At 34.5% G+C, this 14,693-nt stretch overlaps 1 protein-coding gene across 1 annotated transcript in view; it reads right to left on the bottom strand.

The window, feature by feature from the left end:
• Positions 1 to 14,693, bottom strand: part of LOC120781748 (cAMP-dependent protein kinase catalytic subunit 1) — a 77,082-nt gene that overhangs the window by 15,410 nt on the left and 46,979 nt on the right. The window contains exon 3 of the mRNA XM_040113980.1: positions 3,061 to 4,844. Within this exon, the coding sequence (XP_039969914.1) occupies positions 3,526 to 4,587 (1,062 nt within the window). The 5' untranslated portion in view covers positions 4,588 to 4,844 and the 3' untranslated portion in view covers positions 3,061 to 3,525. The remainder of the gene's footprint in view (positions 1 to 3,060; positions 4,845 to 14,693) is intronic.

Raw genomic sequence — 14,693 nt, 5'->3', positions numbered from 1 at the left:
TCAGTGCACCACCACACACACGACCGAAAAAAAAGGATTCTCCAAATTTTGGACCACAAATCAACTGGACGCGGGTCGACCGTAGACGAGCTGGTAAAACGTGTATATCTTCGTCGGGCGTAAAAAGCGAATTGGTTTCACCCCCATCTAACCAATCCCTTTTGATCGGTTAGGTGGTGAAAAGATAACGTATGGTGTGTGTGTAGTGTGGTTGGTTTGTTGCGTGGGGTTGCGTGTATGATGGTGTGTTGTGTGCTGAATGTTGTGTTGTATGATGAGTGTGAGTTAGGTGATAAATGTTATGTTGTGTGCTGCATGTTGTGTGGTGTAATGAATTTTATGGTGAGGGGTGAGATGCCATGAAGTCGCATAAACACAAGTCTTTTGCTGTTATCAGTGATAGATTGACCCACAGTAAATTCGACGTTTATTGCTTTATTTCCAAAATTATCAATATATTACAAAACCAGTACAAAGGAGTTACCAGCATTTATATTTTCTCTGATGGAAGCACTTCCCAATTCAAAAATAAATTTATTCTTTCTAGTATTCCAAGACTTGCAGCTGAATTTAATTGCGGAATCTTAGAGTGGATTTTTTTTGTCACTTCATATGGCAAAGGTGCTGTAGACGGAATAGGTGCCGTAGTTAAACGAAAAGTCTGACAAATCGTTAAAGCAAGAAATATTGTTCTCGGTGATGCTTCATACTTCTATGAATGTGCTAAGAACAACATTCATGGAGTTAACATTTTGTATATCTCTGGAACACAAATTGATAGTTTTTGTAATCAACTGTCAGAGTTATGGCAAAATATTCCAAATATCAAAGGAGTTAAGAGTTTGCATTGGTTTTCATATTTCGGCAGTAAATTTATTGAAGTTTTTCGGACCGCCTATTCAGTAAAGAAAATAATTAAAATAGACCATACTAAAAACTAATAACTTTCTTCTTAATTTTTTAAGTCATTTTTACTATAATGTTACTTGAATTTTTAATTTACGTTATTGTTTTGCTTAATTTTCAATAAAATTGAAGTGTTATAATGAGAAAATTTTTTTTCTTTGTTCATGGAAGATTTTGTCGCGTCCGTTATGTCGCGTTCGTATTTCTTCTATACTCAATTAAAAAAAACTAAGGGAAAATTAACATATTTCATAAACCTACGAATAACAGTCATCTGTTCGCATTTATTAATATACATATATATTTATATATATATATAAATCCTTAATTTGCTGAATTTTGTATATTTCTGAATGCGCCTCAAAAAACTTCTATTTTTTGTCGCGTCCGTATCATTTAATAATTGCTTATAACTACGTACTTATTTGTAGTAGAACCTTCCCGTATATATTAAAATCTGGTACTGCGTCAGCCCTTCAAAACAATGTCAATATATATAAACTTTTCCTTTGTCTTCTTCGTTTTGGACGCACTTAAAAGCGTACGAATGTTGCGTCCGTTACCGTGAAAATGCCCATATGCTTATCCATGTTTTCACTAACAAAGTCCAAACGCCCAACTCTAGATACAACCATACACCCGCAAACCATAACATTACCTCCACAGTGCTCTACCATTTGCAATACATTTTGTCCTTGCGACTCTTCATTGATCTTTCTCCACACTTTTTGTGATCTATTCGAACCAAATATATTAAAGTTTGATTCGTCGGTGAACCGAATGTTTTCCTAAAAACAATACGGTTTGTTTAAATATTGTTTAGCAAACGCCGATTTCTTCTTTTTATTAACCTTACTTAAGTATGGCTTACGACGCGCGACTCGCCTATGATAACCAGCACTCTTCAACACATTCCTTACTTGGGGATTTATTTTTTTTTTTGTGTACATTTCAAAAATGGATAAGCATGTGTATCTGAACATTTTAAGAAAAAAAATTTAAACTTAACTTGTGCTTAAATCGGCTGTTAATAGGGGCAACTTCTATTTACAACAGGATAACGACCCAAAACATCCGTCTTATCTTGTACATGCAGGGTTGTTATGGAATTGAAAATAACTCCATAGGTCCCACAATCACCTTACATTGATCCTATTCAAAATATCTGGAACTTTTTGGAAAATCGTATTCGAAAACATCGAATTTCATCAAAATAAGGCCAAAAAGCTGGATCATGGACTTAATGGGTCAAAATATCCGGTAATAGTACTAGAAATTGAGTAGGGAGCATACACCGATGTCTAGGGACAGTAATAGCAACAAAATGTAGGCCAAAAACCGTTAAAAGTATTGTAATTACTTTTGATTTATATAAACAATCATTAGTGTACGTAAACTTTTTTGATATAAATAATGCTCAGTTTAACCTTTAGCTTTAATTTTTTTTATGTGTAAAAAAAAATATGTTGATATGCTATATTTAATGTTAAATATACATATCTTGAAATGGATAAAAAAAACCACAAAATTTATTCATTTTGAAACAAATAAACGTGTCCGAATTAAATAGAACTAGGTGTATGTAAACTTTATTGGTCCACTGTATGTAGAAATTTTACATCGAAACGTCAATAATAAAAATTTGGCTGAGGGAGGGGTTAGAGTTTCCCGGCAAAAAAAAAAACAATTTATTTCTTTAATATGGATTGAGTAATTTTATTCGGACCTTTTGTAAATATTGAGCAGAAAAAAACAGATTACACAAAAGCAATTATCAGAGAACGTTGCGGGGAAGATTTGTTTATAATTTGACTAATTTTTATTGGTTTTTTTATTTTCGGATAATTTCCAGCCGAGTTATGGCGAACACCCCGATTTTGATTTCCAAAACATTCTGGAGGAAGCTCTGTTACCGGCTTAAACTTCAATATTTCTGCATGAAAAAATTACCCTATATTGTCAAAAATGTGCTCAATAATGTCCGAATAAAATCACTCAATCCATATTAAAAAACAAATTCACAAAGAAAAGTATTTTTTTTACCTTGAAACCCTAACCCCTCCCTTAGTTGGCAATCTTACAATACAGATAATTATAATGATAATAATAAATGTACTTAATATAAATAATTAGATGTAAATGGTTCATACATACGTATATCATATTGTTGATGAGTCCAAGTATATGCATACGGCTCCAAATTTCTTAGGCTTGTTATGTAGTAGCAATTAAGGACAGATTAGAGCAACGGAAAAGATAATTATGAGCGTATATTAGGTTTCAACTAATATTTATTAAAGATTTACGATGCTCCCGTTGTTACGATTTGATTTCACGACACGACAAAAATTTATAGGAAATCGCTTGAAATTTGTCTTTTAGTATTTTTTAATGCAATTTTCAAAGGAGAAGCACAGCTTCATTTTAAAGTATTCTCACTTATAACAATCTTGATTTAAAAATAATTATTTGTAGGTAGATTTCAGGAGACCATTAAACTTCCCGATACCCAAGATAAAATCTATCGGGTGTAACTATAATGTACATTGTTTACGTTTATATTGTTAATAATGCTCGCGATTTTGCTACTCCGCAATAGCATGTAAAAAATTAACACAATTAGAATTCAGCAAACTCCTTGGCACATTTTTCTGTGCTAGAAATCCGCAGTGCCTCTTCCTCGTAGTCGTCAAAATTACTAGTATCACCAGGTCCTTTACACCGAGGAATAAATGGTGCTTCAATTTTTTTTTGAAAGATTGCAATCCAGTCAGTTGAGGCAAACCACTTTTGGTTTTTAATATCATTGACGCCTGCCTTCAAATTACCGTAACGCTTTGTCAGATCGACTTGTAATAAATTACGTAATAAGTCTTTCAAGTCAGAACCAAAATGCGAGGGAAAACGTACTTTTCCTGATACGATTTTTTCATATATTTGAATGGGTTGGTCGGCGAAAAATGGCGGATAGCCCGCTGCCATTTCATATACAAGTACTCCGAGAGCCCACCAATCAACTGCTTTGTTATAGCCTTTAGACAATATAATCTCCGGAGCAAGGTATTCAGGAGTACCACATAGTGTCCATGTGCGCCCTTTTACACGCTTAGCGAAACCAAAATCAGTGACTTTCAGATATCCTTGTGAGTCAATTAATAAATTTTCCGGTTTCAAATCTCTATAAATTAAATCAAGATAGTGAAGGTATTCAAAAGCCAGCACAATCTGGGCAGCGTAAAAACGTGAATGGACTTCTGAAAAACGGCCTACTTTACGTAAATGCGAAAACATTTCTCCACCTGGAACATATTCCAAAACCATATACAAATTGGAATTATCCTTGAAATGATATCGAAGAGAAACTAGGAACGGAAACTGAATAGCCTGGAGTATGCGCTTTTCATTCAAAGTATGTTCTACTTGTTTAAGTTTAACAACCTTTTGCTTGTCAAGAATCTTCATAGCATAATAGTCTTTCGTCGGTTTATGCTGAACAATCATCACACGTCCAAAAGACCCAGTGCCCAACGTCTTAATGCGTTCAAAATCATCCAAGGACGCAGTATTTGTTGGGTTTCGGCGCCATTTATCTTCAAATTCTTCTTTTGCTTGTTCAAGAAACTCTTTAACTGTCTCTGCAGCATCAACTTTTTTGTTAGATGTGGTAGCGTTATTTCCCATTTTGGAAAATATGATAACGGATGAAAGCGAAACACTTATTTATTTTTGCAATTTTGTAGATAAAACATAAATTTTTACGACTTTCTAAAAATATATTTCAACAATATTTGAAACGAAATGTGTATAATTTTCAGTTACAGAAGATACTTCCAGGTAACACAATTTACGTAATATCGGTATTCTATTTAGTTATTTTATTTTCTGTGCACCATTTTAAGCGTTGTTTTTAAAATTATTCCTTAAGGTAGTTGGTATACCTAAAAAAAAAGAACACAAAAATAATTTTTGAATAAATATTATATAATATATTGCACTAAAAGTTTGCCCCAAATTAGAGTGTTTTCAATTAATAAAACTTCAAAAGTTGTACGTATGTCTCATCAGTAGTGAACATACATTGATAGATATTCGATTATACGCAAACACTATTTGTACTCTTATTATTATGTACATTTTATACTGTTTGAGGAATGTGAGACATCACAAATTTCTGAGAATTATTTTATTATATTTTAATATTTTATGTTATTTCAAAGTGAGTATTGCAAATTTTTCAACGCAGTTAAATTATTTTTACATTAATGATTGATAGACATCAAGGACAAATTGTATCTTTCCGCCACTCCCAGGTATGTAGCAAGACTGATATTAAGAAGATAAATGACTCGTAGTGAAGAATGGCGTAATTTTAATTCTTCGGATGAAAAACAAATTTCAACTCACTGGTTTGGGCAGCGTTTTTGTATTTTGGAAAAGAAAATTAACTCCGAAATCTACAAAAAGTTATTAGAAGTCATGTTATTGATTTATTATGAAAAGTGTGATTTTTTAAGAAAAAGTTCGTTTTTCAGCAAGATAATACATGTTTTAGATAATCCCAGTCACTTAATTTTTTCAAAACACATTAAATTGATGCAATGGCCTACATCTAGTCCTGATTGTAATCCTATCGAGAACCCTTCGGGTGTACTTACTAGTAAAGTTTACTCAAAAAAGAAAAAAAAACAACAGTGATCTTGAATCAATATCGGGTCAGACACCTTATAAAGAAGTTTTTGCGTCATTCAAAATAATGGAAGATATACTAAAATTGAAATATAAACGTTTACTCAACTCTCGATGAAAAGAAAAAAGTTTATTTTTAAAATATTTTTGTACCCTTCTACGTTAAAAATGAATAAATACATGATGCTCTATTTTCAAAATCAAAAGATGTATTTGTTTTTCTAAATTTAGGCGTATAAACCAATATCTATCTACCACTGTATAAGAATGTGCGCAAAAAAAAAAAAAACAAGGTATGCATTTGAATTTTCAAACATATAAATATGCGAAAAATAAATATTTTTAAATAAAACTCTCATGAACGAGTTATATATAAAAAATTATCGATTTCAATTATGTTAAGTACAAAGATTGAATCGTGTAAAAAAACGGTACGTGCTTTGTTTCGATTCGACAACCATCGTGATTTGCAAGGAGCAGCAAAATAAAGGTCGGACATCTTTATTTAAGGGTTGAAAGTCAAAAAGATTATTACTTATTTAGACGCAATCTCTTATTACTACTATATCATATCGTCTTGTATACTATATAAACGACACTATTGTAACTCACTCCTAAAAGAGTACCATTACTATTAAAATAAAATTATATTACTTTATAAAAGATTGCAGATGTAACAGCTGATGCCTGATTTTGACATTTGCAAATGTAATTTACATATCGGAAATGGTCCAAAGTAGCAATTTTCAGTACATTATTACATTTTGCTTTCAAATTTCAGCTACTTGAAAATATTAAAGGACCAGATTTAATAAATTAAAAACGGTAAGTATAAGATTTTGTTATTTGTAGGCTTTATGAAACGATTTTGCAAGGTATCATTTTTTGTAGTACAATGGGCACATCATTTATATATCACCATAAATGATGTATAACTTTTTTTAGGCTGGACAAATATGTATTGTGGTTTTTTGTGCCGTGTGGAAGAAGGTAATGACTAATGTGACAGAGTTATTTTGCTGACAGACCAGATGAATTAACCGATGAAGATGATTTGCAGATGTCAAAGTTACCAAAAGATGCTTCTAAGACGATTGTAGTAATGCATCGCAATGGGTATATTGACGAAGTGTCTGAATGTGAGAAGAATGATGAGGAACCCTTATGCAGTAAAAGAATACCGTATAATCGTTCTGCCTCGCAACCAACGTTAAATGACTGCTCATCAAGAAAAGACAGAATTATTAAGCTGATCAATAATGGACGATTCTATCTCATTTTATCGCGTAAGTACTCGTGGTAAGAAATAGTGGTGGGTTATCTTCCATACATTCTTGATATAAGTATATTTAATACATAGCGTCTTTACTGGCGTATATACTGCGTCGAGAACTTTCAGAGCTGGAGTATTTTCGTTCATTCGCTGAATTATGTCAATGTCGTTGTATAACTCAAAGAGCTCATCGTTCCATCCAATTCGGTATTTGCCGTGGCCAATGCGCAAAAGACTATAAATCTTTCGCAGAACATTTTTGTCGAAAACTCGTAACGTCGACTCATCAGATGTTGTCATCGTTCATGCCTCTGCACCAGCTTGTCGGCCAGCTTGTCAACCTCCTCCTACTCAAGCGTTTCCTCCTCTCTTTTTTTGTGTGCAAATGCGTCTGGCTTCTCTCTTCAACTCTCGGTATTTATTCCATCCCGCACGTGTTATGGTCGATCGCAACGTTGCGAGGTAGGCAGTCTGTTTTCTCTCCACTGCCACACGGCACTTCACATCGTACTTGCTGTTCTTTTGCATTTTTCGAAAACCAATGGTTTCGGTAGCAGCGCTAAATAAGGAATTTGAAATGTCGTCGCACAGTTCCCTTATACCGAGTTGTTGACGAGTGCTATCAGAGAGCAGGAGTGCAAGTCGAGTAGAAAATCGTTCGGCTGTTTGTTGTGATTGCAGCTTCTCGACGTCGAACCCTTCTTGTGTTTGTTGATGTGCGTTTTTTGTTGGAAAAAGGCGGGTGCGTATCTTGTCTGCAACAAGATAGTGGTCCGAGTCGATTACATGATCAATCTGGCTGGTGGCTTTTTTATCCAAAGACTGCCAGGTAGCTTGGTGAATTTTTATATGCTGGAATCTAGCACAGATAACTCTATTTCGAACCGTGGCGAAGTCGATCAGCCTCAACCCATTTCGGGATGTTTCACCGTAGAGGCTGAATTTACCGACCGTAGTGCCAAAGATACTTTCTTTGCGATTTTGAAATCGTGGCAAGGGCAGCTTTCATAGGTGCGCTCATAAAAGGCATATCTTTGGTTGTATCGTCCTTCCCTTCCTTCAGGGCGTGGACACAAATCAGCGATATGTTGAAGAACCTCACTTTGATGCGGATTGGGGCTAGACGTCCATCCACCGGGATGAATGACAGTACTCTCTCTACCACCACGAATCCCACATCGAATTTTCGCTTCTTTATATGACCACTGTAGTAAATGCCACAACGACCTACTCGCCTCAGTGCTTGCCCCGTCCATCGCCTTTCTTGGACGGCGGTGATGTCAGCTTGTACTCTAACGAGGACTTCAACCAGCTGGGCTTTCCCAATTAAGGGACTGGACATTCAAGGTGCATGCACTTAAATCGTTATCCTTAGTGCGTTTGCCATTGTCGTCTTCAAACGGAGGGTCTCTCATCCGAGGCTGTTTGTAATTTTTCATTAATGGCGTTTTTTACTTAGCGGGTCTCAAATACAGGAGTGTTTAATGTCATGTGCGTATAAAATGGCAATATAAAGGGTGCCAGAAAACGTCATGCATTGACAAAGATGGTTTGAAAAATGATCACCCACTATATTAAATAAAGTGCATCTTAAAAAGTTAATTTTTAAACTGCTTTTGTTAATTTGAATTCCTAAGCTTGTCTAAAATATATGTTTTGTCTGCATTAATACAGTTAAATGTAAAGCAATATCAACGTCTTTAGTTAGACGTAATTGGGTAAATAAAAAAAATCCACAATCATAATAAAACAATAATATTAAAATCTAATGTAACATAAATCACTTACAATGACCTTTGCCTAGTACAAATTTTGGTTATGGTGTAAATTTTTGTGCAGTTACTTTTGAAATGTTCCCAATTTTGTGTGTGTCAAATTTGTGACCGAGAATGTAATAGTGAATAAAGTACCAGTTCGTATTATTATGTTAAAGCAAGCTACCTTTAACTTGTTCAATTAAATATCTTTCAAAAGTAAAGAAAATTATCAAAATGTTCTTACATTCAGGAGTGTTGTGGAACCTGAAAGTTGTCGGAATCAGAATTGAAACCGAACAAAAAAAAGTAGTAGTTGTCATGAATTCAGATATTATTATATATACATATATTATATTCGAAACAGAATTTGTATCGGTTTTGGGTGTCACCGTAACCAATTTTATCGGTTATGCTATCAGAAACAAAGCAAGAAGGTAGTCGCTCACAGATTTAAAATGTAAGTTGAGAAATCAAGTAATTTTAGTATTTCGAATAAATTTATCGTTATTTCTAACTAATTTAACACCCAAATGCGTCTTTATTCATGCGATAAATGTTATCTCTTAAAATATTTCTTTAAATCGGAAGTCATAAAAAACTTTAATAGAATTGCTTCCAAATGTATTCATTTGCAAGTTTTGTCACATTAGTAAACAGCTGATTTGAATGTTGGTTTTGCGTATGTTTGAAAAGACGAAAATTCAAACAGATTCTGTTTGCAATTCTGACAATTAAGCAATTCTGTCTTGGATTCCACAACATCCCTATTAATGTCGACTATTAATTTTAAAATATTTAATCCATACGAGGTAAATTTATGACTAGGCCACTTTCATACCATAAATTTGATACGTTTTCTGCAAGCACACTAAAAATATTTTAACTTTTTCGATAAAAACGTTCCATTTCGAATTTGTATACCTCTTTAAAGTGAGGTAACTTTAATATCAGAGAAGTTTTGCAGATTTTAGACGCTGATTAACTAATGTCAGTGGCTCTAATGATAATTTTTTGTTAACGATTAAAATACGAACAATTGTTTTTTTTTATTTTTATTGAAACTTATTTGCAGAAATTGGCAGGACCCACAAAGCTATAATAAAATTATAGTTCATTGCGTACTCAATTGAATTTATTTACATACTAAGATGATCTCTATCAACGAAGTGCCACTATGTTCAAAATGAAAAAAAAAAATTCTTATAGTAAGTTTTGTGACCTGCTTACTATCAGGTGACAATTTTGAGACAATATTTTGCGACTAAAAACAAGAGACGCCGTTGTGAATAGTAACTTTTTGCAAATTGAGACCTTACCTTAAAATCTCGCAAATAGTGCTAGAAACTGCTTACTGAATTGCGCTTTTAGTCCTACAATAAGTTCTGTTGCAGGTTCAAGCCGTTATAAAAATTAGGCTATAATACAGTTTTAATAAAGTATATTTAATAATACATGTATTAAATGATCGATGTACAGAACTTAATTCGAAATGGTCAACCAATCTGGAAAATTAAACCACGAATATTGCCTTGAAACCACTTTTAGGTAGTTTTTGTCTTGAGTGCGGCATCAGAACTTTGCCAGATCCAATGCACTTAATCGAAGAAATTAATGATCAACTTCTTTACCACGCCTTCCAATACAACCTAATGGTACACTTTTGCCTGAGTTTTAACATCTTTTTCACGTATGTAAGTAAAAAAGTGTAAAGCGTTTGCAGGAGACATCTACGAAACCATTACAGCAACTTGATCGTGACCAGGTTGAACTCTTGGAATGATATTTTTTAGTCTAGTCTTTAATGTCTTGTAGACAAATTGCTTGGTACGAATGGTGTAAACGAAAATAATAATGTTTGCTATCCTTTTTTCCATACTTTTTGTTGAGTGGGTTGAATGATGTAGATGTGTGGTGAGTGAGTATGGTGTCATCGGACGTGGTGAGTTGAACTGTTCCATTAGCATGCGCCAGTTTTATCCAGTAGATGAGGTGGATGCTTAACTCATTTAAACATCCTGGGCCCCCTTGGCGAATATTTTGCCTAGTATTCCACGAATATGTTATTATATTGTCTGTATTTCGGCGTACTGTTGGTGGAGTAGCAGAATATATTCTGACAACAGAAGTCAATAATGTACTAACATTTATCCGGGTGTGCAGAGAAGGGATTCTGATTTAAAACATAACACATATTTAAGAGAAGCAACTTTATTTTGCGTGTTTATTTGATTTTGCTTTTTTTGACGACTCATTGTTATGGCAAACCAGTGTACACCTTGTTAGCTTTTATTCATTTCATTATAGGTTATTTAAAATTTCTTATTTTATCGGTATGGTATACAGGTCGTTTATTATTTGCCTTTTCTATGTTATCGGCTTATAAAGGATAGTAACTCCTTAGCCCTAGATTTAGGACTATGAAATTAGAGCGATCTTGCGAGAGAATGGCCGTGAATGGAGAACGGCTTCGATTCATAGAGTATAAAATTCTTCATAATTAAGTTGATGCTTCTTAGAGCTGATTTCCGTAACCCACCCATATGAGTAGCGCTTAGATAGATGCGATAAGAATGACCTTTGCCTTTTGTAAGAGTAGGTGCGTCACTGTATCATATTGGGAGTATGGTGATCTCTTAACTTTCTTTTGAGACTTTATTTATTTTTGAAAATTTATGAAAAGTGTCGATTTTTCAACCTTTTGATACAGCTGTGTTTTTTTATGTTTTTGTGCATATGCACTAATTTGGCGTTTAGTAGCCCGCCGCCGCTTTAGGATTTGTTCAGAATGGTTTTTTTTCTCATTATTGGCGAAAGTCATCCTGCGGGGCCGAAAATTTTGTATGTGCTTTTAATAATTTGTCCTGGCAAAGCTTTTTATACCAATTTGTGGAGTAATGGAAAATTTTGGCTCTATTGGTTGTCGTACGACGTACCGGCCATTATTTGATCGAGTAGTTGTGGCTTTAGAGAATTCTTCACAATACTGATCTTCTGGAGTTTTGTTTGTTATAGGGGGAAGTTTCCTTAACATTCGAAACTTCCTTAATTGTGAATTAAGGTATCTGTTTGTATTATACTCAATTTTAGTTGGCATGGTGGTAACTAGTTCTGTAACTAGTCCACTTTGTGTTTCGTTGTGCAGCGTTTGAACTTTTTGTGCCTTTGAGCAACGTGGTGTCTCTTGGCAATTTTTAAAATTGTGAGTGAGATTGGATATCTGCTGTAATGAAGCATTGAATTGTGTCTTTTGTGACAATATAAGCAATTAAATTTACTTTTGCAATTTTTAAGATTATGTTCATGAGACAAGCAGTTTGTACAGAGTCTTTTTGATCTGACAAAGTTGTTCCTTTCGTTAATATTTAATTTTTTAAACTTTTCGCAAGTTTTAAGCTTATGCCCTCTTGTGCATAGTTCGCATGACGTATGTTTTCTCTGTTCGGATATGAACGATTGCATTATGTGAAAGCGTTTGTTTAGATTGTTTTTTCTTCTAGCTTGAGGTCTATTTAAGCTTCCATTTTGGTCGTGTCTAATGGTCTTAGTTTTGAGTACTTTTTCTTCTAAACTTTCCGCAATTTCATATTGGGTGGTGAGAAAATCTTTCATTTGTTGCCACGTTGGGTACTTTTTTCGTGATGAGAGCGATTGCTCCCATAGAAGTAACGACTTTTCTGGTAATGCGGCGGTGCAAATGTTTACCAGAACAGGATCCCAGCTGTCTGTGGGGATATTAAGTGTCGATAGAACCGACAAACAATTAGAAACAGTGGATTTTAGTTTGATGAATTTTACACTTGTTTCTTTTTAATTTTTGGCAAGTTCATTAGTGTCGTTACTTGCTTGTCGACCAGTATTCTTTCGTTTTCATATCTAGCTTTTAGAGCTTCCCAGGCCATATTGAAATTATCGTCATTAAGAGCGAATTGTTTTATTATTAAGCCTGCTTGACCTTTAGCACAACTTTTGCACTTGTGATAATTGAGGATGGTTTATGGACACGGCCGTGAACATGTCACGGAGGACGGCCATTCTTCATAACCTCCGTAAAAGGTTTCTGTGTCACAAACAGGCACCTCGAGGTGGATGCCTGAACTTGCCTTTTGACTGTCTATTTGTGGCAGCTCTACTCTACTGTGGGGAGTAGGTGCAATTGCTTAAATTAGCTTTAATTGATCGGAGATCATAGCTTTCGTTTCTTCGTACTGGTCTAAGCAGTTTTCGTATATTGCGTAAGCCGAGGATTTGAAATTGTGTGTATCAGAATCGTCAGAATCTACTATGGCGTCATGAGCTGCTTGGAGACGAGTCCAAAAATTCTTAAGATTTTGATTTTTGATTCCTAATAACATCAGAGTTTTCATGAATCGGTGAAAAGGCAAATCTAGTACAGTATTTTAACCCTGGTCGAGACCAACGGTCTGATACACTTAGTCGAGACTAATGGTGTTTGGCTTGGCCAAGTGGTGTTTACATACATTTGTATGAAAATACGTGTTGTATTTACACTCATATATGTACAATATAGATACATTTTTGAAATTTCTTACCTCTCGATTTGGTTGAAATCAAATTGACTGATTTGTTCACGCTTGGCGTGGCTATAGCGTTCACAAAAAATGTAACATTTTCAGAAAAATTACATTTTTTGTAACCTTTTAAAACGCTCTAGCGGCTAAAGTATTTGACCTAGGTGGGTCAAATAAATTGCACCGGTTAGGTAATTTAAAGAGCTTTCAGGAAATGTATAATTCGGCTCCACCGAGGCGTGGCTATAGGCGAAAATTTCCCCCTTTTGTTTCACTACAGTTGGGGGGGTATGGGGCCGGGGGGGATCAAAAGTTCACCCCTGGGGCTTTCAGGAAAAAAAAACCTCCTCAACCTCCCCTCTATCTCTACCAGGGGCGTGGAAATAGCGTTCACAAAAATTGTAACATTTTGAGAAAATTACATTTTTCTTAACCTTTAAAACGCTCTAGCGGCTAAAGTATTTGACCTAGATAAACATAAAAACCAATTTGGACATGTAACGAACATGAAAACAGATAAATCAAATGGCGAAGTGATAGAAACTTACCAAAGTTCATATATTTTCATACAAAATATATGGGATCTAGCCAAGCACCATTAGTGCACTAGGTGTAATATTATAATATCCTTTTTTCGTCCTTTTCGATACGATATCCTTGAATTTTTTTTCTGAATTCTATAGACCAGAGGTGGGCACAAGTTGATTTTCCTATGCACGCGTGCATAGGGCCTCTGCTGCGACGAGCAGCACAAAATATTACGCTATTTATAGAATACGAACGATCGGTAGCCCTCGGCACAATGAAGACTAAATGCTATCATACCAGTGGCTATGGGAAAGCAAAACAGTCGCATGCAAACACTTGTTCAAGCAACACCACGCTGAGCTATTTCAAATATACAGTGAGAGCTAACAATGTTTATGCGCGAATGGGAAGAAGATTTTTTCTTTATAGAAAATTTGGATGGAAGAGCACAATGTCTTATTTGTTACGACATTGTTGGTCGCAATTCTAAATTTTGTTTAAGCCGACATTATTTCTCTTGCCATACAAATATTAATTTTTTTACTGGAGGTGAGCTAATGCTTTTGCAATTGCAAGCAGAATTTTTTTTTAAATTCATTGCAAATGATAATAATAATGATACTGAAACTGATAATGGTAAAAATAATAATAAAGATATTGATTTGCCTTTAATAAAGGCATCTTTTACTGTTGCGTTGGCTTTGGCAAAGCAGTGTCGCCCATTTGAAGATGGCCTTTTTTTTCTTAAATTTGTCTTCAAAAGTTTTGAAATGTTTTGGTGAAAAAGGGCACGAAATTTTGAAAATCATAGAAAAAGTACCTTTATCTCGTCGTACCGTCACACGTAAGACTGAAGATATATACAAGCAAATTCATCCACTCTGAGACTAAAAATAGACTGCTAAATTGCAAATATTTTTCTCTCAGTTTGGATGAGAGTACTGATCTAAATAGTATTTGTCAACTAATAATTTGTGTAAAAACTGTCGATCAAAACTTTCAAACTTTCGAAGA

Source organism: Bactrocera tryoni, unplaced genomic scaffold (assembly GCF_016617805.1).
Source record: "Bactrocera tryoni isolate S06 unplaced genomic scaffold, CSIRO_BtryS06_freeze2 scaffold_7, whole genome shotgun sequence".
NCBI classification, from domain to species: domain Eukaryota; kingdom Metazoa; phylum Arthropoda; class Insecta; order Diptera; family Tephritidae; genus Bactrocera; species Bactrocera tryoni.
Note: the sequence above shows the minus strand (reverse complement) of the source record. Positions and strands in the feature narration are given on the sequence as shown.